The 26,195-nt window shown below is 43.1% G+C and overlaps 1 protein-coding gene across 2 annotated transcripts in view; it reads right to left on the bottom strand.

The window, feature by feature from the left end:
• Positions 1-26,195, bottom strand: part of LOC121698440 (protein diaphanous homolog 3-like) — a 295,588-nt gene that overhangs the window by 97,672 nt on the left and 171,721 nt on the right. For both annotated transcript variants that reach the window (XM_042080537.1, XM_042080536.1), the window contains 3 exons: positions 14,855-15,094; positions 11,603-11,732; positions 3,860-3,984 (listed from right to left, as the gene is read on the bottom strand). In XM_042080537.1, the coding sequence (XP_041936471.1) occupies positions 3,860-3,984; positions 11,603-11,732; positions 14,855-15,094 (495 nt within the window). The remainder of the gene's footprint in view (positions 1-3,859; positions 3,985-11,602; positions 11,733-14,854; positions 15,095-26,195) is intronic.

Raw genomic sequence — 26,195 nt, 5'->3', positions numbered from 1 at the left:
AAGGTTGTCTCATTGGCTGATGATGAGAAGGGAATAGCTATTTTCCCCCCCTCTATCTTACTGTCTTCTCCTAAAGTGTCTTTCCTTTGCTATACTTTCTCTTTGCCCCCCTCCCCTCCCCCTATCTGCCCCAGGCTCATCGATCTCATCCTCTCTCCTAGGATGGTCACCTATTCACCTGCTATTGTGTGCAGGGAACTTTGATCTTCTTCAAAGATATTCCATGCCTTTTTCACTTTCTCTCCTCTATCCCCCTGCCCCATGCTCTCCTTCCACACTTTTCCCTCTCACTTTATGTCCTTTTGCTGTTCTTTTTTTTTCCTGTTTTGGCTTCTTCACCTCCCTCCACAGAGCCTTTTGTCCTCTCTCTCTCTCTCTCTCTCTCTCTCTCCTCTCTCTAACACACACAGTTCTGTTTGAGGAGAATAAAAGTGTGGAATCAATACGCAGAGGCTCTAAGCAGACACAGGACACAGATTGTCCACATATAGTAAAGAGGGGTAGCAGCATTAGCTATGTGTTGTACGTGTGTGTGAGTGTGTGTACAAAGGCCCTTACAGAGGGTAATCAGACTGACTGATAGAAGTGGGACTGGAGGTGACACCTTTAGTCCTCAGTGTGTAAAGCAACACCTGATGAGCTTTACACAGAGATTGGAGCTTTACACAGAGCGGCATGTAGACGGCCCCTAACACACATCTACTGTCTCCGTCATGTGCCTTTCATGTAAGGGGACTACTCACTCACAATAAAGATACTGATTTACTAAAACATGCAAAACTAAAGAGTTGCTAAACACACACACACTGAAATAATGCTCATATGTATATGCAACTACGCACAAATGCTAATAAGCCGTCACACACATAAGTAAAGCAGAGCTGGGAGGTAAGAGCCATGTCAGAGGAGATAGCAGCAGGCTTTATCGCATTATTCGCTCTCTGATGTGTCAGGTTAATTAGTGAGCCCTATGGCTGATCTGGTTGCCAGTGTGTTAGTGCGAATGTCTCACAAATCTAAAATTGACCTGATAACATGAGGATGACAAAAAAAAAAAACATGGTATCTCAATTCAAAACAAGAATTCAATTTGCATAGGTGATAGATGCACATAAAATGTGGATGAAATTATGACGCGTGAGTGGGACATATTTTATTTAAGTGTGTGTGATATGTCTGATGTATTCTGATGACATGTTTAGTATTGCAAGGGATTAGCCTAGATAGGAGTGAAAGACTGGCCATGAATGAAGAAGAGACTAGTCTTTTATCAACTGCTCCAACACAGTCATGCAAAAATCAACTTTGGACAAACATCTTTCTTTCTACATGTCAACAGGACACTGGTCAGTTGTTTGAGGGGCCATTTTTCTCTTCTACTCCAGTGCAGTTAGTGGGGGCAGTGCAGTTAGTGGATCCAGTGCAGTTAGTGGATCCAATGCAGTTAGTGGATCCAGCCCAGTTAGTGGATCCAGTGCAGTTAGTGGGGGCACACAGAGGAAACACAGACACTGCTTGGCCTGTGGCTGCTGCTCTGTATTGATTGGACGATTGAGCCTATTCTAAATCTTGCACCATTTAATGTAAAAACCAATGGAGAGCTTACATTAGATGTTAAACTTAACATCCTGCAAATATATACTATATAATCGATTGTAGAGCGGCAGTATGAAAAATTGTCTGCGTTCTGTTCAGTTCTGTGTATATATTATATGTGTCAGGTGCTCTCTCTCTCTCTCTGTGTGTGCGTGTGTGTGTGTGTGTGTGAGAGAGAGTGTGATAGGTGCTGCTCTCACTTTGACTCTTCAGTGGCCCGCTGGGGCCCTGTGAAGCGCAGCCAGGCTGCAAATGGAGATGCAGTGAAGAGCATGGCAGATGAATATCTCTCTGTCTAATCTGTCCATCCCCCTCCCTCTCTTTCTCTCTCTCTCTCTCCCATCTTTGACCTCCACTTCACTCCTGCGCTCATCTCTCTTCAGCACACTGCACGTTAAAGCATTCTATCAGTCTCTCCAGCCAGCATATGAGGCACAGATTGAGAAGATTGTGTGAGTGTGTGAAAGTGTGTGTGTGTGTGTGTGTGTGTGCGTGCAAACTATTGCTCTAGGTGATCCAATCACTTCCACACTTTAAAAAAAGGCAAAAAAGATTGCAACAAGGTAATTCCAAGCATATCTGGGTAAGAATGTATTTTCAGGAATGTGACTGCTGAGGAAAAGAGGGCTGAGAAGATGAAAAGGAGAAAATGAGTGAAAGAAACTCAGTCTCAGAATGTGTGTGTGTGTGTGTGTGTGTGTGTGTGTGTGTGTGTGTGGCAGGCAGCTTGTGTGTGTTACATAGGGGAGTAGCAAGAGGCTGAATACTCTTTCGGTCTCTTTAAATATATAAGGCATCTTTTTATGTCTTGTTACTGCACATTTACATAGATAAAGTCAGCACTACAACACTCTCTCTCTCTCTCTCTCTCACACACACATTTTCAGTGAGCCAAACAATCAAATCAGATTGCAGATATTCCTAGAGGTTCTTCATTATGAAGATCTAGGTTTTCAATTGGTACATTGGAAAGAGGAGTAGAAAGTAATCAAATGAGGGCGAACTGGCCGATTCTGAGGTCATCTGAGGAAAGAAACTTGAGTGGCCCACCCATCTGTCTCTCAGTCTCCTCTCATCTGTTTTAAACTGCCCAGCCATTTGCCAGATAATTATAGGATGGACAGACAAAGACAGACAGAGAGAGGCAGAGAGGGGAGAGAGAGAGAGAGAGAGAGAGGAGAGAGAGGAGAGAGAGAGAGAGAGAGAGAGAGAGAGAGAGAGAGAGAGAGAGAGAGAGAGACTGACTTACTGCTAGCTCCCCTTTCAGATATCAGGCAGAGGAGTGGAAGCCACACATAATTCCTGATGGACTCTGACAAGGCTGTGGCAATGGAATGGTGCACCAAACTAGCCCCGTGATCTAATTATCCTGATGACTGCCTGTCTGTGGAAAGGTGAAAGGCTACTGAGCCCCATTTCCAGTCAGCTCCACAAGCCGACCAGGACATCTGACCAAAGGGTGTGATCCAGCTGGTCTTCTCTGAGCTTCAGCATTACGGACACACCCAGACCCATTACATTTCACTAACTATCTGCATACTACCAGCTACAGAGGCGTTTTGATGTAGTTCAGATTTCCTCTCTAATACACATATTTGTCAGCGGCCAGCTACTAGAGACTAACATGCCTGCCACTACGACACTTTAGATTCTGCTCACGCTGATTCTGATCTCATGAAAGCAGGCTTCCCATGAAGCCCATGGGTGGATGAAACAGTGGATATGCACTCTTTGTGCTGTGTCCAGCCATGGCTTAGGGCTTCATCATATGTGCTATGATGGACAGTTGGACTCAGTGAGTGAGAGAGAGAGAGAGAGAGAGAGAGAGAGAGAGAGAGAGAGAGAGAGAGAGAGAGAGAGAGAGAGAGAGAGAGAGAGAGAGAGAGAGAGAGAGAGAGAGAGAGAGGGGGGGGCAGCTTCATTATTAAACAGACACCTGTCTCTAGCCTGGCCTGTCAGTGTGAGATCCTTTGAGTGAATAATTAAAAGAGGTGTCAAAGCCACTGACATGCAGGAGTCCATGCACACACACAGGCACGCACCATCTCTCTCTCTCACACTCACACACTCACAGCTCTTTGCTCCCCAAATTGTACTTTATGAGTGAGTCAGAGTGCCTGTGTGCCATCTATGCATGTGTGTAAGGTTTCATGATTCAATAACCTATAGTAAAGAGTCAGAGACTATGTTTTGGAATTGATTAGGATGTGGGTTATGTGTTATATGGGGTGTGGTAGTGTGCTGTGTGTGTGTGTAAGGATATGGTCATCTTGATGGTGAACAGGTCTTGCTGGTCCTGAGGGGAGCTGAAGGTCTGCAGGTCTCTGTCCAACTGCTGTAGCTGCCGCTCCATCTGACGGAGACTCTTCTCAAGGTTCTCTGCTGAAACTGCAACACACACACACAAAAACAGACAGTGGATAAGAATATGTAAATATTCAGAAGCAGCACTATACAAAGGCATGCATACAGACACACAAACAGCATCAGAAATAGCTAGTGGCAAATGGGGATATGTAAATACAGATGTAAAATATGTCTTAAAATGTAACAAATTCTAGTATAAACGATAGATAACATTCAAACTGACATCCCCAGTATTCACCCCACTGTACTCTGATAGTTGTGTGCCGATAGAACTAATAGCGTAAGTGCGGATCTGTGGATGGAATGCACTGCTCCATTAAACGTGAAATCCATGTATCAACACATTATGAGCATTGCCTTAACGGAGACACTGATTAAATCAGGCCAAACTGATTTTCTTGCCATACAGTATTTTTGTACGCAAGACAACTACTGAGCAAGCGTTAGGCCAACTTGAATGCATATAAAATAACATGCTGGGATTGTCATGTGGAGTGAGTGTAGAGAACATTATGATGCTTAAGGTGGAATCTGCCATTTCCCTGAAGTGCAAATGGTGAGCCTGGGGCACCAACTACGATAATACAAAACACCATGCACCAAATCCTCCAAACAAGGCATCGCCTTCAACAAAACCCTCCATCTCAGGTCTACAGACAGACACTTCAACAACATATTATCTAACAACGCAGTGTGAGCATGGGGTCCTGCCAGAGTTAACGCATGCTGTCACTGAGTGAGCGCTGCTGGACTGTATAGATAGAGGCTGTCAGAAATGTGTGTGTGGTGTGTTGGTGTGTGTGTGTGTGTGTGTGTGTGTGTGTGTGTGTGTGTGTGTGGCGAGGATAGGCGGTGGGGGGAGAGCTGTACTGAAAAGTGAGAACAGAACCAACCAAACAAGCAGAGCTCTGGCTGAGGTACAAACAAGTACAATGAAGTTTGCTCTCTCTTCAATCTCGCTTGGTAGCCTGTGTGTAGTGTGAGAAGTGTCTGTGTGTGTGTGAGTTTGTGTGAGAGTGTGTGTGTGTGTGTAAGACAGAAAGTTTGTTGATTACTAGTGTTTTTGAGGTTGCAGAGATGCAGGGTGCACACAGACAGGTGTACATGTGTGTGTGTATGTTCAGGCTGCAAACAAGTAATTGCTGAGCCTTAGACTGACCACTTCAATCTCCAGCCACCTCACTAACACATCCTTCAGAATACTGAACACACACACACACACACAATACACTTCCTCACACAAAGATGTACTTACACACACAAGCTACCAACACTTCTCAGCCTGTCAAGCTGCAAAGAACTGACTAACAGATAAAACGCATATGACTCTAATGAATAGCCTAAATATCACATAACAAGCTCTTCAGCCACTTGGTCAGTAAATTGTCACATACAAAGATGGCTCTCTGTATTCTTGTTTTGTTTTGACCATGCAAATACCAAACCGCTGTGTGTGTGTGTGTGTGTGTGTGTGTGTGTGTGTATGTGCACAGCTGGTAATCCATTCCTAATCAGAGAAGCCCACCAATTACATTGTAATACAGAAGTCAAGAAACAGCTGCATGCTGTAGGACCAACACGATTTTACAATATATGAGAGAGAGAAAAAAGAAAGTGAGAGAAACAATGAAAGAGAGAGAATAAAAGAAAGTGAGAGAGAGAGAAGGAAAAGGAGAGAGAGAAAGAGGTGAGGATAGCAATGAAAAGATTACAGAGACAAGGAAGGCAAAATGCCCATCATCAGGGCATTGCAACAACACAAATCTCCAAACAGAAGCTGAATGCTCAAGCCCTCCCTCACATCTCCCTCCCAGTGTAAAAACACCTCCTCCAGCCTCCTTTTAGTTCTCCTGTCTTCTCTTCTTGCTGTCTGGTGCCAAAATCTGCTCCAGATTGGCTGGTGGCAGCAGGACCCTGAGCTGGCACATGCTCCCGGGGCATCAGAGTCTCAATCAGAGCTACATTCATGAATGTGTGTATGTGTGAGTGTGTGAGTGTGTGTGTGTCAGACACAAAACAAAGATGGATAGAGAAAGAAGGAGAGAGGGAAGAGAGAGAAACGGCTGTACTGACTTTAGTGGACTGTATTATGTATGCATGTGAAGACAATTCGGTTAGGATTAGATTGATATGGCAGGTGCTATGCAAAGGCAAATGTATGTATATGTGTGTGTGCGCGCACACACACACACACACACTAACACAAGAGCAGTGGATATGATGAGGGGCTGAGACTCCCCAGGTGAAGTCCCCAGACACCAGCCTCTAGCGCCCTCTCATGGAGGTCAGAGGAAGGTGGACCAGAGCATTGTAGATGTCTCAAGACCTATCCAAGCCTATCCAATAACCAGATTAGCTTATTCTCTCTCTATCCATTTCTCTCTCTACACCGACAAACACAGAAACACACAGTTGAATTAAAATGTGAAATTGAAAACAGAGAAAAGAAACGTCATTCGCTGAATTTAGTCTCTGTACTCACTCACACACACACACACACACACACACACACACACACAACACACACAGTGTAAGTAGTGCGTACATACATACACTCACATATACTGAATGGAGTGTGGCTCAGGCAGTGAATGGTGAATGCTCACAGGATATAGCAAACAGTCAGCCACAAGAGGCCACATTATTCTGCATGTCCCATTTCCCTATTCACCACACACACAACCACCCCTTAACACTATTCACCACACACACAACCACCCCTTAACACTATTCACAACAGACACAACCACCCCTTAATCCATGTCAGTATGTATGTCTATGGGTGTATGTGTTGGTTGAGTGCCTGTGTTTGTGTGTCTGTAGTGCCTAAACGCAGGGGATAAATATGTAACCAGCAACCATCGAGTATGTGTGTGTGTGTGTGTGTGTGTGTGTGAATGAGTCTAGTGCCTTATGGTAGATAAATCCAGCACACTGGCGCAGGCCGGTGTTGGTAGTGACTGAATAAATAAACGTGTTGATAAGTGTGATTATGGCGCTTGGCAGTGATGGATGTTCTGGAAAGTTCCGGAGTCAAGCGTGCCTCTGTATGAGTCTGAGAGAAGGGAACAGGAGGGAAGGAGGAACGGATAGACGAGAAAGGGGACTGGACTGGAGGAGACAGGGATGGAGGGAGGAGGAATGGCACCCAGAGAGGATGGGAGGCGCAGAGGGGAACCTGACGGAGACGTGGAGATTCAGCAGGTTTCAAAACTAAAAAGCACATTCAAACAAAGACTGTGAGAGGGTGTGTACACTTGTTTGGTTGAGAGAGACTATGCAAATGGCAGAGTGCAAAAAACAACCATAGCCACTTATAAGTCCATTTACGTTCTGGTGGTCATAAAAGACTGCATTTCAGACCAGCAGGAAGCATTGCTCGCCTGCAAAAGAAGATCCACACACAATCTCTCTTACTTGACTCCTACAGAGTTACTAACAAGCTTGGAGTGTGCTGGCCTTGTTGTGGCTGTGCTCCCAGACATGATATTCCTCTCTATCTACACACACACGCACGCACGCACACGCACACACACACACACACACACACACACACACACACACACACACTGAGGAGTAATCCTAGGGAGGCCCAGCTGGAGATGTCTCTGTCTGCTCTAGTCGGGTCATTGTGCCAGGCCTCCTAGCTACCAAGAGACCTCTGCCAACAGAGATACAGTTTGTCCCAGAGCTGGCTGCCTACACACATAGGCCCTACACAGCAGCAAAGCAGCCAACCACAAACACATGCATGTGTGCGCATACGGACACACACACACACCACCAATACACAAACATAGAAGAAGCCCAAATCTTCATGTTTTTGTTGTTGTACTGGTTTTGTTGAGGTTGTAGTAGACTATATTTAGGCCCATGAACACACACGAAGGCAAATACACACCACTGCATACAGTTCCGTTACAAGTTCAAGTTATTGTTGAATACTGTCTTTATTGAAGTTATTGTTAAATACGGTCTTTATTCAAGTTATTGTTGCTAGCCGAATGATCAATAGTAAGCTCACAAGACAGAACAGCTTTATAATTAGTGTGCTGTTATGAGGCTCTTCCGAAAGACCACTCCGGTCCACTTGAGACTTTTCAGTCCCACCCAGACTACCTAAATAGGACACACGCACGCACATACACACACAAGCACTTAATGAAAGGCCACCTTTTATCATACAAGAAACGCACACTTAAAGCAAGGCCACTCACACACTGTAAACCAGCGTTTCTCAAACTGTGGGTCGCGGAGACATGCCAGATGGGGCTCGAACTGACGTGAAAAACAGGAGTTTTTTAATTAATTTTTTTATCTGTAGCCTGGGCCCAGGTAGCACCCGATGCGCAATGGACGCACTGTGTTATTCACAGGGAAGCGCTCGTGTCAAGGCAGCTTAGTTAGTCCCGACCTACATGAAATTTTGAACCTTGTTGTGAGAGTGGTGAATTTCATCAAAACCCGGCCCTTAAAAGCGCGTCTATTCTCAGCACTTTGCGAAGAGATGGTAGCTGACCAAAAGGCTGTACTGTTTCACAGCGAGGCAAGGTGGCTTTCCCGAGGTAAAGTGCTGTAGCGCGTGTTTGAGCTCCGAGTCGCCTCTTCTTGGAGGAAGAGCGCATGTTTGAATCTGCAAGCACGTTCACTAATGAACATTTCTTGACGAAGCTGGCCTATCTTAGCGATATATTTGATATATCTTAGCGATACATTTGAGTTAAATGTCCAGTTACAAGGCAAAGACAAGCACATACCTCACCTAGCAAATAAGATTACTGCATTCACCAAAAAAACTTGAGTATGGGACAGGCGCCTCGATCGCGACAGTATTATGCCTTTGAGATTTCTGAGCGAAATCACTGAAACGTCTGATTGGGAGCCACTCTTGTGATCCCTTGTATTAAACAGTAGGCCTACATCACATCCCTGCAAAGTTTATTTAAAAAATATTTCCCAACTAGCAGTGCTCAGTATGACTGGATTATGGATCCATTTAATGCAGCATGTTGGTATTTCATTGAATATATTGTACAATGCTGTAAAATGGCCTATGCTTCCTAATATGTTGCTGGAAAACAGAAATATGTGTGTTATGTATTTATTGGGGGCCAAGCAGCGAAGCTGAAGGGAGACCTTCAGAGCACCTTTTGTGATCACTGTCAACAAGTGCTTGTGACGTGAAGTCAATTTACAACCGAACATTTCGGTTTTGATTCATATCGTACAGCCTAGTAATAATGGCACCATACCAATTATCTGCAAATTTCAGTATTTCTTTCAGCTGCATACCCAATCCTTTCCTCCTCACGCTCATGCTCCCTTTACTAGTTAACTGTTTTTGAAACCCTGAACCCCATCCTTCTGTCTCTGTAGTGTGCTGTAATGTGCAGAGACAGTTGGCCACCCTGTTGTTTCAGCACTGGGGGGCTGCCCAAGGCAATGTGACCATACAGGACATGCCTGTCAATTCCTATGTTTCGATCAATATAGGAGTCTCTCTCTGTGTCTCCCTCACTCTCTCACTCTCAAACACACACACAAATGTCATAACATACAAATAAATGCACAAGCACACACAGTGTGCTCACACACCCACCCACACATGCATCAAGGGGATTTAATCCATGCTGAGAGTGTCAGTCAAATCACATTACCTATGTTGCAGTCATTTCAACTGCAGTAAATCCCACTACTACATTTATTAACAAACTGCCACCATAATCATACAATCAAATCATGAAGATCGAGTCGGCCCCTTCACTTTGACTCTGTGCCGTGAGAATGTATGTTGCATGATTTAGATCTATAATTACCACACAATCACTATAAGGTACAATTTATTATTTACAGGATACAATTTTACCATTGCATGTGTGGTACAGCATTAAATTACAGCATCAAATAGTACATTAGGTAAAAATTGGGTGGGAAGCAGTTTGCTAGGTAGATCAACACAATAGAGCCAACACTGGCCTGCCAGCATGTTTGTCTGGCTGGGACTGTGAATATTTGCTGTTCAGAGACCTGTGGAAACACAGCTGTAGCTGGTTGTCCACAGCAAGGATCACTGAAAGGACACCTGCTAGACCAGCAGACCTGCAGACAGGACACGGCTCAGGCCCACATACAGTACAAGTGCTATATGCAACAAGTGGGAACCTACACTCCAGACAGCAAACCTTTCATAAACCATGGACTGCAGGAGGGCTGTGTGAAGGTGGTTCCTGGCTGGCCATGCATTCAATAATGCAGTTTGACACATTCTTTCTCTGATTCACACCCTATTACAGTGGCCCTCAGTTTGCATCTCCGGCCAGGGTCACGATCAGTTAAAAAGCTCGGAGACCCGCACCTGGATGGCGTGTGAACTGGCTTGGCTGTGTTTCAGACACTGAGCTTTGGCCTCAAACCGATGTAACTCACTGGGTTGTGTGGCAGACAGCCTGTCTAGTGACTCTAAGTAAAGGCCACCGACAGACCTGGGCATGCTGGACGCTACATACTCTTTGCTCATGTGAAGAGAGGGGAAAACACAATTTCTGTTCTGCAGTGCCAAATGCTCACTGGGTTTCTGTATGAGGGAGCCTGCAAAGAACATATCAGTTTCCTGACACTTTACGTAATATTTACTACCGGTAAATGCAGGATTAATGCTCATTTCATTGGGGACCGTGTGTTTGTGTGTGTCTATGAAATTCTGAGACTGCAGTCAAAAGCTGTGAGGAGGATCCAAATGGTCGCTATAGAAACAAAGCACTCTATCAAAGTACCTCTCTCACTCTCACCTGATCTACAGTTCTTTTTTGTCCTAACACCAGTAAGTGCATACTCATCTGCAGTTCTGGGTGTACATGTGTTTCCGTGTACACTAGATGTGTGATTCTGCCATTCGTATTGTTTGTAAATTGTTTGTAAAAAGGTGCATGCGTGCGCGTGTAAAGCGTGCAAGGTGAGTAATAATTCATGTCGAGCCAAAACGAGGGGCCCCCGGTGGCTTGGAGAACTTGGGCTGGCACGGGACAGGGGAAAAAATAGCTGCCGTAATCAGACAGTGACACGCTACCAAGCCCAGAGCTGATGACAACACACACACAAACACACCTATAAAAGCCTCGTTAGCATTTGTGTGCTTAAAGGAATGATCCAGAGTTATAACAAATCAGGGGTCTATTTATAGATGATAACCAGTTCAACTTTCCGTTTGGCAGCAAAAATACAAAGTTTACCATACTTCGATCTGTCTGTAGGGACCCGAAGTGTAATGCTATTTTGAGCCAGGTTGGAGATCAAGTCAGCCTATGGATGAAAGGCTTGTATCAAAGCATCTAAGGTTAATCGATGTGTATCATCAGAGTATAGTCAAAGTCGGGCAGAACTACGAGTGCACAAGGCATCACGACACCAACCTTGCTCCAGCTGCGAAATCACAACACACGGTTGGCCTGATGTATTCACATGTCAACTTTTGGAGGCGGAAGGGGCGGAATATGTGACGACTGCCATGTTTGCGTTACGAACTATCCCCATACATTTCTATGGGAGATTCTTTGAGTGCTGTGTCTCCACATTAGAATGTCTCTGGTATAGTGACGTATGTATACGCACTAGCATGTGTATGTGGGTGTGTGTCGGTCACCTCTACTTGCTCTGTCCACGTGCTGTAGGTCATCCACAAAGTGCAGTACCTCTGGATACCTCTCCTCACACACCTCAGCCAGAAAGTGAAGCAGAGTGGACTTCTGGTCTGCAGACTTGGTGTCCTTCAGCTGAGTCAGAAAGACATACAAAAAGTAAATATTAACAAGATTTAAAACTAGACCTCTGCCAAGAGCAAATACCACAACCATTAGTAAAAGTGCAGCTAAATTTGTCGATCGGTCTTGTGATTTAGCTCTGGTCCAAAATGTAATTGTCTCTCTATTTGGGCATAATACTCCATTCCACTGCAGTAATGTTTCCATAATCCTGCTTAATGACAGACAGACAGACAAATTGACAAGCCGCACCGAAAGAATAATCTCCTTGGTAGAAGTAAAATATGATATGATGTGCATAAGTTATATGCACACATTCACACTAGACTCTTGTTAAATGTAAAAAAAAAATAAAAAAATAAAAAAAAACTGGCAAATAAAGTGGAAAAGGGTAAAAATATGTTTCCAGTTCTCTCTCACACACACAAACACACACACAGAGAGAGAGAGAGATGAAGACAGAACTCAATGATCATATGACATTGTATCAATATTGAGCAAATAATCAAATAAACTGATAATATAAAATATAAATATAAGGGAGACAGATAAAAAGTATAAACATTATACGATTGCAAAGAAAGATATTGTCTCTCCTCTATGCTTGATGACAATTTTTGATAGCTGCCTCCACTAAGGCGGGAGGATCGAAGCAGTGACATGTCTTCATTGTAGATTATGATTAGCATCCAACTGTGCAGGTATCCCACCTTTGTTCGGCTAAAAAGGAGGAAGAGATGGCAGGAGGAAATCAAAACGGAGGAGTGTGTGATTAGAGGAGATAAGGCCACACATTATGCCACGCCGCAGGGAGGCATGCGCACAACAAAGGCAGGCGAGACGTGACCTGGTGAGAAAATGGAAAATGTTCCGATTTCATCAGGATAGACTGAATGTGTGTGTGTGTGGGGGGGGTTATATATATATATATATATATATATATATATATATATATATATATATATATATATATATATATATATATATATATATATAAAATATAAAGAGAGATCCAATGTGACCAGACAAAGAGGAGAGAGGAGGTAAACAGAAGGACAACGAAGGTGAAAAATAAGAGTACACACACAATCACAGCAGCGGAAATAAATGGCTTCACAGAGACAAAAAAAGAGCAGCATCTCCTGTTGTCACTCTATTGCTACAACAACAAATGACAAATACTAAACTCAGAACAGAAACACACTAACACAAACACACACACACACAATTTTAATACCTTTATTTGTGTTGACATTTTACAATAGATTTCATTGAACACAAACAATCTTAGATACCAGCATTGTAAACCCAGTAGCCTATGCCTCTGGTCTCAGTTCATGGGTACAAAAAACAGCGCCTTCTCCAGATGTGGCAACTGCCAATTTTCACAGAAATTGAGCAGAATTTTGCTAGAGCCTTTGCTCTTGTCTTAGAGAGACCAGGAATCTGCAACCCCCTGACTACTAGTCTGTGGACATTACCTAGGCTTCCAAATATATACACCAACAGCTTACATTTGTACCCACACACACACACAAACACACACGGGAGGATGATCTTGAGGTGTGAGATAAAGTCATTACTGAGAGAGTGATAATGTGTGCTATCAACTATCAGTGAAATACTCTCAGTATGGTTGTGATGCCAACAACAATAGCTAATGTTTTCTTTAAACATGCATGCATCACAAACATGATATTGTGGTGGGCCGCCACAAATAAGCCAATGTATGGGAAACACTGGTGCTATTTTTCGCCTGGCCATAAGGTGTGATGCGACTGTGCTGAGCTAAATCTCATACCCCTGCTGTGCTGTGCTGGTGAAAGAAAGGAAAAGCAAGGCTAAAGAAGAAAACACATTCATTAAGAGGAAAACATCAGTGCAAAGAGAAAAAGATCTTGTTCTTGTGACTTGGTACTGGTCACTGGTAAAACATTTAAGAGAATGCTCTGATGTTTGGGAATGATGGCTTCATCATACCAAACAATATACAACAACCATAAAAAAAAATATATCTCTTACAAGCCTGTGTTGTAGGCCTAGATGTACACATACACTGTCTCTCTCTACACACACACACCTGTGTTTGCATTACAGCATTAGTGGGGCTTATCTGGTGCACCCAGATGAAGGAGAACTAAAGTGTGTTTTGGTCTCTGCAGCTTTGACAGATGCTAGCAGATAGAAGCAGCACTGGTGCCTTATAGTGTTAAATCAAATGAAGGCCTTTCAAACATCCGGCAGAAAAAACGGAGGAAGATGATGAATAAGAGGAAGAGTAGGAACATCGCAAAGGGAGAGGCACTTTAGATGGGCCTGACCGATAAGCTCAAGGTGACATAAAAACATAGCAACATCAGCAGTGTGTGGCCAAGTTCATGTGAGTATGTGTGTGTGAGCACGACTATGACTCTGCATGTGTGTGTGTGTGTGTGTGTGTGTGTGTGTGTGTGTGTGTGAGTGTGTGTGTGTGTCTGTGTCTGTGTATCTGTGATCTTCTGCTGGGAGGGCATGCCCTATCGCTTGCCATCTGGGGTAACATGATCCCAATCCCTCTGCCCCCCACCAACCTAACCTCTAAGGCCACCAGCGTAGCACCTCCTCCCCTTCACACTAAAGCTATATCCACAGATTTAGAAACATAAATTATCAGCTTATCTGATTGCCATGTAAGAAAGGGTGACAGTTTATGAAATAAAATGTGTTGCATGGGGATATGGTGACCCTGGGACATGTGGAGAAAAAAAAAAAAAAAACCATGAGCGCAGCGCTGAATATGGGTGCATCACATGAGGACTTGTTGAAAAAGATCTTTATCGAAAAAGAACTTTGGGACTGCTTGTCTGCAGGATGAATCTGCTGCTCTTTTCTCTGTAATGATGGTCATCTGGTGAAAGGAAAACTCACGCTGAACTGAAATGAGTGATTATTGACCAGGTGAACTTTTATACTGGAAAACAGATGCATCTAGAAGGCCTCATTGACAACAAATAAAACAATAAAATAAAAAAAGCAAAATAAGAGGGTGGAATAACAAAAACAACAAGAACAAAAAAATAATAGAAAGTATGGCCTGCACTCACACAGACCAACATAACCTGCACCATTATACAAACACACACACACACACACACCTTGCAGAGGGAGCTGAGGTCGTAGCCGTAGGACTTGGCGTTGCGGGAGCCGGCGTTCATGTAGTTTCCCAGCAGCAGCACCAGCTCCAGTAGCCTGCTGAAGCTCTTGCTCTTGCGCACCTCGTCGCAGGCGCTGTTCACGGCCAGGATGTCCGGCCGCAGGTTGCACACCTGCTCCTCGAACTGCAGCTTAAAGAGCATGGAGTTCAGCCGTGGCTTCAGACGCTTCACACTACTCATCTGACAGAGAGAGAGAGAGAGAGAGAGAGAGAGAGAGAGAGAGAGAGAGAGAGAGAGAGAGAGAGAGAGAGAGAGAGAGAGAGAGTAGAGGGAAGACAAAGAGGGAGTTAAACCAAAGTGATGTCTACATCGGTACAAGGTCAGAGACCTGACTAAGCAACACATCGACCCACAAATTAAACATGAATTACTCCAACATTTACTCTATTTCACACAGTACCTCACCTCTCTCTCTCTTCCACACACACACACACACAATCATCTATTGCTTGCACATGGCTACAATGGATATGACTATATAAGTTGCAGCGGAAGAAGTCCTTTTCAACCTGACTGAAATGGGGGATGAGACGGCTGATGCTGCGGGTGCTGAGGGGAGGAGAGCCTGAACAGAGATGTGTGCAGTGAGAGAGAGGGGGAGAGATTACAGGAGAGTGCACTAAGAAAAGTCAACAAAAAAGCGAGAATCACAGGGGAAAGCAACTCGAAAATAGCGGAGAGCTAAGGAGGAGGGACGAGATGAGCGTGGATAACTTCAGCTGTGGTGACTACAAGGCCCGTTAAGTCTTTATGCAAGTCTTTTGTGATGAGCAATTTAGAAGCTATTTTTTCCCAGACCCTACTTTCCCGACTCTCGCTGTGTGTTGCTAGGCAGTGGTAATGGATGTCAGCGATGATCGGATTTGGGCACCAACCCAGCGAGCTAATTGGCGAGCGTGTCCGTAGGGTGGGCAGAGGAGGGGAGGAGTGGGGTGTTATGCGATGGATGGCGTCGAGTTACTGGCCTGACATGATTAACGCTAAATTGGGGAATATTGCATTGGGCTGCCTCTGACGGAACACGCTGTGTAAGAGTGGAATAAAGTGCACCGTCTTCACTGTGAACGCAATTAGCTGCATGAAGTAGGTACAAGTGCATAATGTGTGCGTGTGTGCATGTGCATGGTATCTAAACAGCCTGTCATACACAGTACATAGACTGACTATGTTGGGTTCACTAGTCGAAGCATTCTCATTACGTAATGTAATTTAGGGTGCAGGAGCCTAGCCTAGCCTCCAAGGATTCACGGCGAACCGGGGGCCCAAATTGTCCGAATGAGAGCAGATTGGCAGCCCACGGTCTCAGTCTCAGGCGTCAGACAGTAAATCAATCAGGCGAAACTCATACGGAGGCAGATCATCTCCATAATTCAGGCATTATCTCAGGATGGCTTGGCTTAATGAAGGGAGGCGCGGCAGAGTGTGGGAAGCAACATACATACACACACACGGAGACATGCGTCAACTCTCCCTTACACACATGCTTATTACTCACTCATGTAGACATCTACGTACACACACACACAGACACAGACACACATACACACACACAACCTCTGTCTGCAATCTAGCTCTAACAATCACCGACTTCTGTTAACACGAAACATAAGAGAGATCTGCATTTATCCTCTCTGCTGGAATATCTGCTACTGTCAGTCCTTCTGTCTCATCTAATCACACGCCTTAGATTATGCACAGTAAGACTAATCTATATAATGCAAAATTGCCAATTAAGCAAATAGCCATTGCTAGTGTCTGAGCAAAGTACCTTGGACAGACATAAACAAATAACAAATGTCTGTTAGGAAAGCAATTCGCAATACATACAGTATATGTTTACCCTACTACAAAACCTGTTCTATAGGGAATAGGAGGGTAAAATAGGGTATCACTAAATGCCTAATTTATGCGTGTAAACATTCTGCCAGCTCATCGCATGTCAGCAAACATCTAATCCACCATGAAACATCCCTTCAATTCAAAGCACTTGCAGTCGTAAATGATTGAACAGGATTATCATCCAGAAAAAACAACAACTTCAAGATGACGGAGTATACACAAAAAATATTTATTCTCTTTTCCCTAAGGGCTTAAAAAGTGTTTTGAACACACACTCAAAAAAAGTTTTCAACAGTGACACTCTGAATTTTGTTTTAAACATAAAAAAAACAAAAATCTATTTTGACCTCACCAAGAGAGTAGCCATAAAAACTCACAGTATATTAAAACACAACATATTCTACTTAACAATTTTGAGCTTCCTGACCAGTTAGTACAGTCAATTAAACCAATAACACATATTGGCAGAATGAGAGCGACTATGTTGCTGTTACTGTACAACAACAACAACACAATCCATGCAAAAACCAACTCCCTTTCCTAGCATTCTCCTTATAATATCAACTGAGTTGCTGACTATCCAGTGAATTCAAAATCAAGAATTATACAATGAAATTGAAATAACTGAATGAAATGTCAACAGTAGGGCACATACTATACTTAGCTGCTGTATGCGGCTTCCACCATGTAGATTGTAGTTTTTTTCTAAAATGTAAGATACTTTAAAGGCATACTCACACTATGCCATCCGTACCATACCCGAGTACCTTTGACCCCCAAAGTCCAGTTTGTTTGACCAGTGTGATCGTTCCGTACGGTACCCGGGTGCGGTACGCTTATCCGTGCCCAGGTGCGCTTGAGGAGGTGGACTCGGGCACGGTACGGTTGGGCTTATGATCGCGCCTATGCAAAGATTCTAGAGCACAGCAGCTCAACCGTGCCTGGGTACAATTTGATAGTATGCAGTGTGAGTGTGGACCAAGAACGGGAGAAAACTGTATTCCGGCACAGTACAAATGAACCGTGCCCAGTGTGAGTATGCCTTAAAACAGGGATGCTTTGAATTAGTTTATCTCACACTCACACACACACACAGCTGTTTAATTGTGCAATCTCTTGTTCTGCTGTGACTCAACCGTTCCTTCTGCACCTTAAAAGGTTCACCTGAAAAAAGGCACTCTGGTTGCCATGGCAGTGAGAGCATCTCTCCCTCCTGCTACTTGCCGTTAATTTACCTGCTTCATTACACTCCCATTCATCTGCTCAGCCACAGCAACAGCGAGAGAGAGAGAGAGATAGAGAGAGAGAGAGAGAGAGAGAGAGAGAGAGAGAGAGAGAGAGAGAGAGAGAGAGAGAGAGAGAGGGAGAGAGGTAGAGAGAGAGGGAGAGAGAGAGAGAAGGAGAGAGGTAGAGAGAGAGAGAGAGAGAGAGAGAGAGAGAGAGAGAGAGAGAGAGAGAGAGAGAGAGAGAGAGAGAGCAAACTAAAAAGCAGGAACTCAGCAAGTGAGAAGACAAACATTAAAGGGAGGATATGATGACAATGTCATGCATAATCAAAGTGCATCATCTATATCTCTACCTTACACAAACATCCTCCCCTGCATGACTTATTCTTTGCTCCTAATTCAACTTTGAAAACAGCAAACAAAGGAGGTGAAGGTAAGAGGGAACACAAGTAAGCGAGAGATAGAATGAGAGAGAGATAGAGCACAAGAGGAGACACAGAGAGGAAGAGAGAGATCGAGAGAGAAAGAGGGGGGAAAACTGCTTGCGCTTGCACATTGGGAGTATTAGACATTCTCTTTGATGGTAGATTTAAAGCAAACCTTCCCCCAGCCCACGCAGGCATACATAACGACCCTCCTCGTACCACAAGGAATTACATAAGCTCCCAGTATCCAATCAGGGACACCGCAGCTTTTTGTCTGTCTCATTCCACCTTAACCTTATCACTCAATCCATCCACAAACTGATCTCCATCTCTATAATAACGTGTCTCCATCTCAGACTCTCTTTTTTGCTTTACAATGCCTTTTTACTGAGCTGTCTTTTTACTGAGCTGTCTTTTTAGTCTTTCAGACACCAGACAGTTTCAGTCTTTTCAACTCAACAAGCTCTACAGGCGTGCCAGAGACAAACCTGTTGCTGGACAATCACAAGAAGGGCTGATCACTTTGATCACCACGCCCTATGGGTGGTTGGACTTTCTCCAACCACTGACAAGGATAAATGAGAGACTACTTTGGGAAATGCATAAGAAATGTTCATGTTTTACTTTATTCTGTCAGGAGGTTGTGTCACTGATTTTCTTTGAGCTATATGAGTCTCATTTTGCCTCAAGAGCTGGCAAACAAACAAAAAGATGTATGTCAGGGCTAAAAGCAAGGAACATTTCTTTCAATGGTGTGTGTGTGTGTGTGTATATATATATATATATATATATATACATATATTAGGGGTGTGAATCTCTCATGTAAAAGACAATACGATTCACATCTAGATACACGGGCACGATTCGATACAAGAAAAGATACATGTTCATAAAAAATGATTCAGTATGACTCGATGCGATGCGATTCGATGCAGTTCAAGAATGGAAAGCATTCTGAAAGATTTTTTATCATTTGCTCAAGGTGCACATTAATTTTATATTATCAATTATAATGGTCATGGTTGTCAATTAGGCAAAAAAAAAATGTGTGAATATGATGATCATATACTGTATTGAAATGAAAAAAGAATAGTCTATATTTTAGTCAGACACTGCAGCCAAATACAACATAAAAATATATTTTTAAAGACTTTATAGATTTTATAGAGCTATGTGTATCTGATTGTTTTCAAGGAGCTGTAACCTATTGTTGAGGTAAGACAATACTGAAATAAAATTTGGGCCTATTTTGTTCCAACGGTAGACCTAATATGCAGAAACCACAAGTCTGAGTGATTATGAACAAAATAATAATAATTTGTGCATCGTTTTAGCAGCAAGGCACAAATTATTCTTTAACATTAAGGAAATCCCTTCATCAAACGTAAAGTAGGCTACAGACTATCGTTGCTGTTTAGGAATGCTTTAGTAAGTGTTTAATTTCGCGCTGGATTTTGAAAAACAAAAGAGTAAAAACTGTCAAACAGTGCGAGTTGTCACGTGCTTAAGTTGCAGTAGATGTATGAGTAATGAGGTCCTTTGATAACTTTGGGCAATGAATGTAGCCCAAAACGAACTGCATTACCCACAAATCCGTGCCACGTGTAGTTTCAAAACCGGAAGTGGGATGAACGCGCTGATTGCAATGTAAATGAGAGTCTAAGCGAGCAGAAAAGGTTGTGAACCGATTCGTAACAAGTAAATCGATATAACGACTGTTTCATTTCAGTTTTATTGCGATACGGTGCTTCGCGTATCGATGTAGCCGTATCTTACACGTTAAAAATGGATACCGATACGTATCGGTTAATCTTTACACCCCTAATATATATATATATATATATATATATATATATATATATATATATATATATATATATATATATATATATATATATATATATATATATATATATATATATATATATATATATACATACATACACACACACACACACAAACAATGGTGTGGTCCACATCTGAATTCGCAGTGCCTGAGCACTTTAAACATCTGCATAAACTGAAACCAACACTATGCTCCGAGAACAACATAAATCAGCTGGTTTTAGAAAAAACCCTGCACTTCTACCTCCACCTAGAGTCTGTTATTTGTTTTGTAAAAATCCACAGCTCCCGGTTCTTCTGGTCCAATCAGAGCAGGGCTGTGTGAGATCTGACTGTCAATCACAGTCTGGTGTAGTCTGGTGCGCATTGACGAGCTCAAACTCGATGAGTGGGTGCTCAGTGGTAGTGGGGGAGGGGCATGAGAGTTGCAAACATTTAACATGTTGGCTAAGTTCCCTCAGAGTTGCCAACTGCAGCTTTAAGTGATGCTGTGGCCGCACAACAAATAATAGTAGGCTGATGTTAAGTTGATTTGTTGACTTGGTGCGGTCCACATCTGAATTCACAGTCCCTGAGCACTTCTGCATAAAGACTACTAGCCTCCAATCTCCATCATTCTTTCTTGCACCATGCCTCCTTGTCCTCTTTAAGCATGTGTCCTCCGTGTCCTCTTTAAGCATGTGAGAATGCCTATATAGGACCTTCTGGTGTCTGGGAACTGTGGTGGTAAACCTTTCCTACTCTTGCACTGTGTGTGCTGTGCTCTTCTTACTGTAAATGCACACTGTACTTCACATTAAGAAAAAAAAGACTGACAGTTATACAGTTTTCTCCTGTCTTTCCTCTTCACTTGCAGTGTACATGGTCCATGCATTCGAGGTTATATAAGAGGTTCCAGATCGGTGTCCTCAGATACCTCTGAGTTACAGCCTCAGCCTGTTTCATTAAACTAAAAGGATGTCAACACCACAGACACCATTTTAGAGAGAACTCATCTGCACACTCTCTCACACACACACACACACACACACACCACGAGCCATGTTAACACTTACACCCATACTTCACACTATTTAGAAGACTTGCAGGTGCATACGTGCACATACACACAGAGGGACACACACACACACACACACACACACACACACACACACACACACACACTATGTGCTATGAATCTTGGGCAAGGTCAGGCATCCTGAGTGGTGAGTTGGTGTGCTGCTCTCCCACCCTACTGGCTTATTTATAGGTGGCTGCTGTGACACCCCAGCGGAGTAGAGCGAGGCTGGGCCAGCGACAAATCACAGCATCCACTACCGGGGAAACGACAGCTAATCTTTACAGGCCCTGTAAACACAGGACACTGACACTATTCCCACTACACACACACACGCGCACACACACACACACACACACACACACACAGAGACACGCAGACACACACACACACGCAGACACACAGACACACACAACTCTACACACAAATTTCTCACACATACCGGTGCTCAATTGCTCATTTGCTTGCTCATCACACTGTCACACACTTTCACAAACACGCAGTATTGTAATGACTCTTATGTATGCTGTTGACTTTCACATACAACAACTTTCTTACAACACACCTCATAAAGAGCGGACATCAGTACATAGGTATTTGTATGTGGTATAAGGTGTGTGTGAATGTGTGTGTGCAGGGCTCTAGAGTGCGACCAATTCAAACTTTTTAAGGGTGCGACAAAAATTTGTCCTGGGTTACACTGGTGCACCTAACGTCATAAGGGTGAGCGCTTAGACTTTCCTCGCATCTGCTGTTTCTTCACAAACTAAGCTTTTGTTCACGTTTAACTAGTGTAGGTGCACCAATACTACAAAAGTATCGCAATACTCTGAAATTAGAAACGTCACAATACCTTTTAACCTGCAGCTGCCATATGATAAGTAGCGAGACATGGCTGCTAGTTTAAAGCTGCAGTTGGCAAGATTTGTTTGTTCACTGAAACCAACACTATGCTCCGAGAACAACAAAAATAAGCTGGTTTTAGAAAAAAAAACGCACTTCTACCTCCACCTAGAGCCTGTTATTTGTTTTGCTCAATTGCTCATTTGCTTGCTCATCACACTGTCACACACTTTCACAAACACGCAGTATTGTAATGACTCTTATGTATGCTGTTGACTTTCACATACAACAACTTTCTTACAACACACCTCATAAAGAGCGGACATCAGTACATAGGTATTTGTATGTGGTATAAGGTGTGTGTGAATGTGTGTGTGCAGGGCTCTAGAGTGCGACCAATTCAAACTTTTTAAGGGTGCGACAAAAATTTGTCCTGGGTTACACTGGTGCACCTAACGTCATAAGGGTGAGCGCTTAGACTTTCCTCGCATCTGCTGTTTCTTCACAAACTAAGCTTTTGTTCACGTTTAACTAGTGTAGGTGCACCAATACTACAAAAGTATCGCAATACTCTGAAATTAGAAACGTCACAATACCTTTTAACCTGCAGCTGCCATATGATAAGTAGCGAGACCTGGCTGCTAGTTTAAAGCTGCAGTTGGCAAGATTTGTTTGTTCACTGAAACCAACACTATGCTCCGAGAACAACATAAATAAGCTGGTTTTAGAAAAAAAACGCACTTCTACCTCCACCTAGAGCCTGTTATTTGTTTTGTAAAAATCCACAGCTTCCGGTTCTTCTGGTCCAATCAGAGCAGGGCTATGTGGGATCTGACTGTCAATCTGACGAGCACAAACTCGATGAGGGGGTGCTCGGTGGTAGTGGGGGAGGGGCATGAGAGTTGCAAACGTTTAAAATGTCCCCTCAATCTGTCAGAGTTGCCAACTGCAGCTTTAAATGATGCTGTGGCCGGACAACAAATAATAGTAGGCTGATGTTAAGTTGATTTGTTGACTTGCACCTCTCAAGTTTGTGTTGCTAACCTACCTAGGCTATGGAATTTAGTTCATTTAGGCCTACTGTTGGGTTTAATTACATTTCCGAAATAAGCAACATAACCTATTGGCAAACTTTTACATCTTGAGAGAGTTTCTAGGTAACCATCCCGTAGAAATATACAGTGGGCATCGCTTTCAAATGGCCACTTCAGTCGCGCATTACGCGGCGTGAAGCTGCGTGAAGCTTTAGTACCACTTTCAGCCACTGTGCGTCGCTCTGCCACTGTACATCGCTCTGTCAGTGGTAATTGTTACCGAGAGGAATCCCAGCCTACGAATTCAATAACAAAATAAATCGTAATTAAACATTACCTCGATTAAGGCTACTTGGGTATGGCTTAAGGCTTGACTACACGGTGGTAGCAAAAATTGAAATCTGCTTTTGATAGCCTACCGGTGCCGCTCCACAAAACGAAAAAATATCTTAACTGGCTGTCTATGTTATTGTCAGTGTTGGGGGTAACGCAACTACACAAATCAAAACAGTGTCTTAATTTGCCCTACTTCCTGACTGCAATGTAGTCAATTGACTGCTTGACATGTCATTTTTATTTTTCTGTACAATAAACAAATACATCTGCTTATGCCGCAGAATTACATTCATATTTGGCTGACTGCAGACGCGCCACTTCCCTCCCCATATTCCAAGATTAAGATAGTAGCCTATACAAAAAGCACTTCATACTATCATAAAAATTTGACAAAACACTGGTCCTCATTTTGCGAATGCTAGGACGATATGAGCCTGTTGCCTTTAGTTAGATGTCCGAGTCACGCATAATGTTTGAAAACCACTGGCTCGTAATCACAATAATTTAACACAGGACAGTTGGATAGCCTACTTCATCATGTCTCCATGCCTACATTTTTGTGAGTAGCATAGAGATCGTTAAAAACAATAAAGTATGGCTCTCCGTTTGGGACATCGAAAACGTATATTTTTAATAGACTACCATCGAAGATGCTGACTTGCAAAAGCCTCGGGATAACACGTTATCTCCACTATCATCAGTCATGCCCCTTGATCAAAGTGGGGAATGAAATAAAAGTTTGAGAACCACTGGTTTAACAAGTTACCTGCAGTCCAGAACACACAGAATCTGTTGCAATATTCTGATGATCGGCAATGATATCGGCAAATGTTTGTTTTCCAAAGTAAGAATTTCACCTTCGACAATGAATAGCTCATTACACTTGTTACTGTTAAACGTAGGCCTACCTGGTATCATTACAAACATTATTCTGTGTCCTAAAACTGGCATATTTTATGGCATTGTGTCATGTAAGTTCGTTGCAAAATCTAGAGAAATGTGTGAGGTGGTCAGCGGGAGACAATTGAGACACACATTGGATTGTGTTATTAATTGAACATTCCACACTATCCACAGCTGTGGTAGGCCTATCAGGGGCAGGAGGATTACTGTTAGCGCAGGCTTTATATACAATTCTTCAACATAAGGCCTCGAATGTTGTCTTGTTTGTGGAGCGCTTTGCTTCGCGTCTGTAATCTCGGCTTCATTGAAAATGAGGGCTTCCCTCAATGACCCTCCGAGAATAAATAAAGGTTGAATGAATGAATGAATGAATGAATGAATGAATGAATGAATGAATGCAGGCTTGCCCAAAATAGGCTAAAGGCCTGTGGTTTGCGCAGCCTACAGTAAATAACAGACCCGCCAGAATGTGCGTTATGATGCTTTTTTACGAGCAAGATGATTTTGGTACCCTACGCACACTGCATGTTCTTAAATAACAATGATCATCAGAATTACTTTTTGTGGAAAAAATTAGGAGTCCTAAAGTTAGGAGTGGCATGCCCATTATTTTTAGGAGTTGCTCCTAAATTCGCCAGTTAGGCTGAATAAAAAGGCCTAGCCTAAATGAATCAAGGCAAAACATATAGCCTAGTAGCCTAATGAAACATACGGATTGATGTAGCATCTTTGTAACATTATTAAATTATTCTGTTACAATGCCTACGTTTGCAAAATAGAACATTTTAATTTGATTCACAATAATGTTACATTTAATTTACATGTTGACAATGATTAGCCTAGTTTTGGTTGTTGTTGGTGGCGTTATTGCATGTTAGTTATGCCTACAATGCAAAATTGCTTCCTCACGATTGGAAGCTCCTGTAGCTGCATGATTTCAAAACACGGCAGAATGCTGCAGGTTTGTGAATAGGTCTGTGAGTAAGGAGTCCTCTTGACTTCTTTTAAGCTGTCAGAGGTAGGAAGGTGTGATTTGTTGGGGGCAGGGATTAACTGGGCACAAATGTCTGATGCCCCCCCTTCCTCCCAGCCAACGTGAATCGGGTGGTTAGTTAATAGGCCTATCGTGAAGATTTTTCCTGCCATCTAAGGCACGAGCGCATCTGTGAGGCCAAGCCTCACCAAGTAGCTCGTTTGTTTACAACTAACATTCCATTTAATTAAACTGCTTTATAGGCTATGCCGAAATAGTTTTCAATATTTTGAATATTAGTGTCGGGTGAATTGAAATGTTCTCAAAGTATCCTTATGGCTGAAAGCTGCTTGGGATCCCCCCCCCCGTCAAGCAATATAACAATACAAACGCGCTTCCTGCACTCATTGTTTCAAAAGGAGTAATTTTGGCTTTGTCAGAACTGAAGAGCTGTGGACGGCACGGCACGGCATGCCCAATGAAAATAAATGAACGCAACGCAACACAACACAGACCCCGCTTCTCTCGCGTCAGTCACTGACATGAACGAAACAGAACCCGCTTCTCTCACGGCAGTCACTGACAGTAACCTAGAATAAATGCATGGGGGAAAAACACTTCCCCATGACAAAGACATCGTAAAACACTGAAAGTTAATATTTTGTCACTAGCAACATACATCTGTCCTTTGTCAAATGTATTATGTTCCAAGTAGCCTATGCGTTAATTCTGCTTCATAAAGTTGAACAAATACATTTGCTTATTTCACAGAAAATATAAATAGCCAGATAGGGTCTACA

This window comes from Alosa sapidissima, chromosome 23, assembly GCF_018492685.1.
Source record: "Alosa sapidissima isolate fAloSap1 chromosome 23, fAloSap1.pri, whole genome shotgun sequence".
NCBI classification, from domain to species: domain Eukaryota; kingdom Metazoa; phylum Chordata; class Actinopteri; order Clupeiformes; family Clupeidae; genus Alosa; species Alosa sapidissima.
Note: the sequence above shows the minus strand (reverse complement) of the source record. Positions and strands in the feature narration are given on the sequence as shown.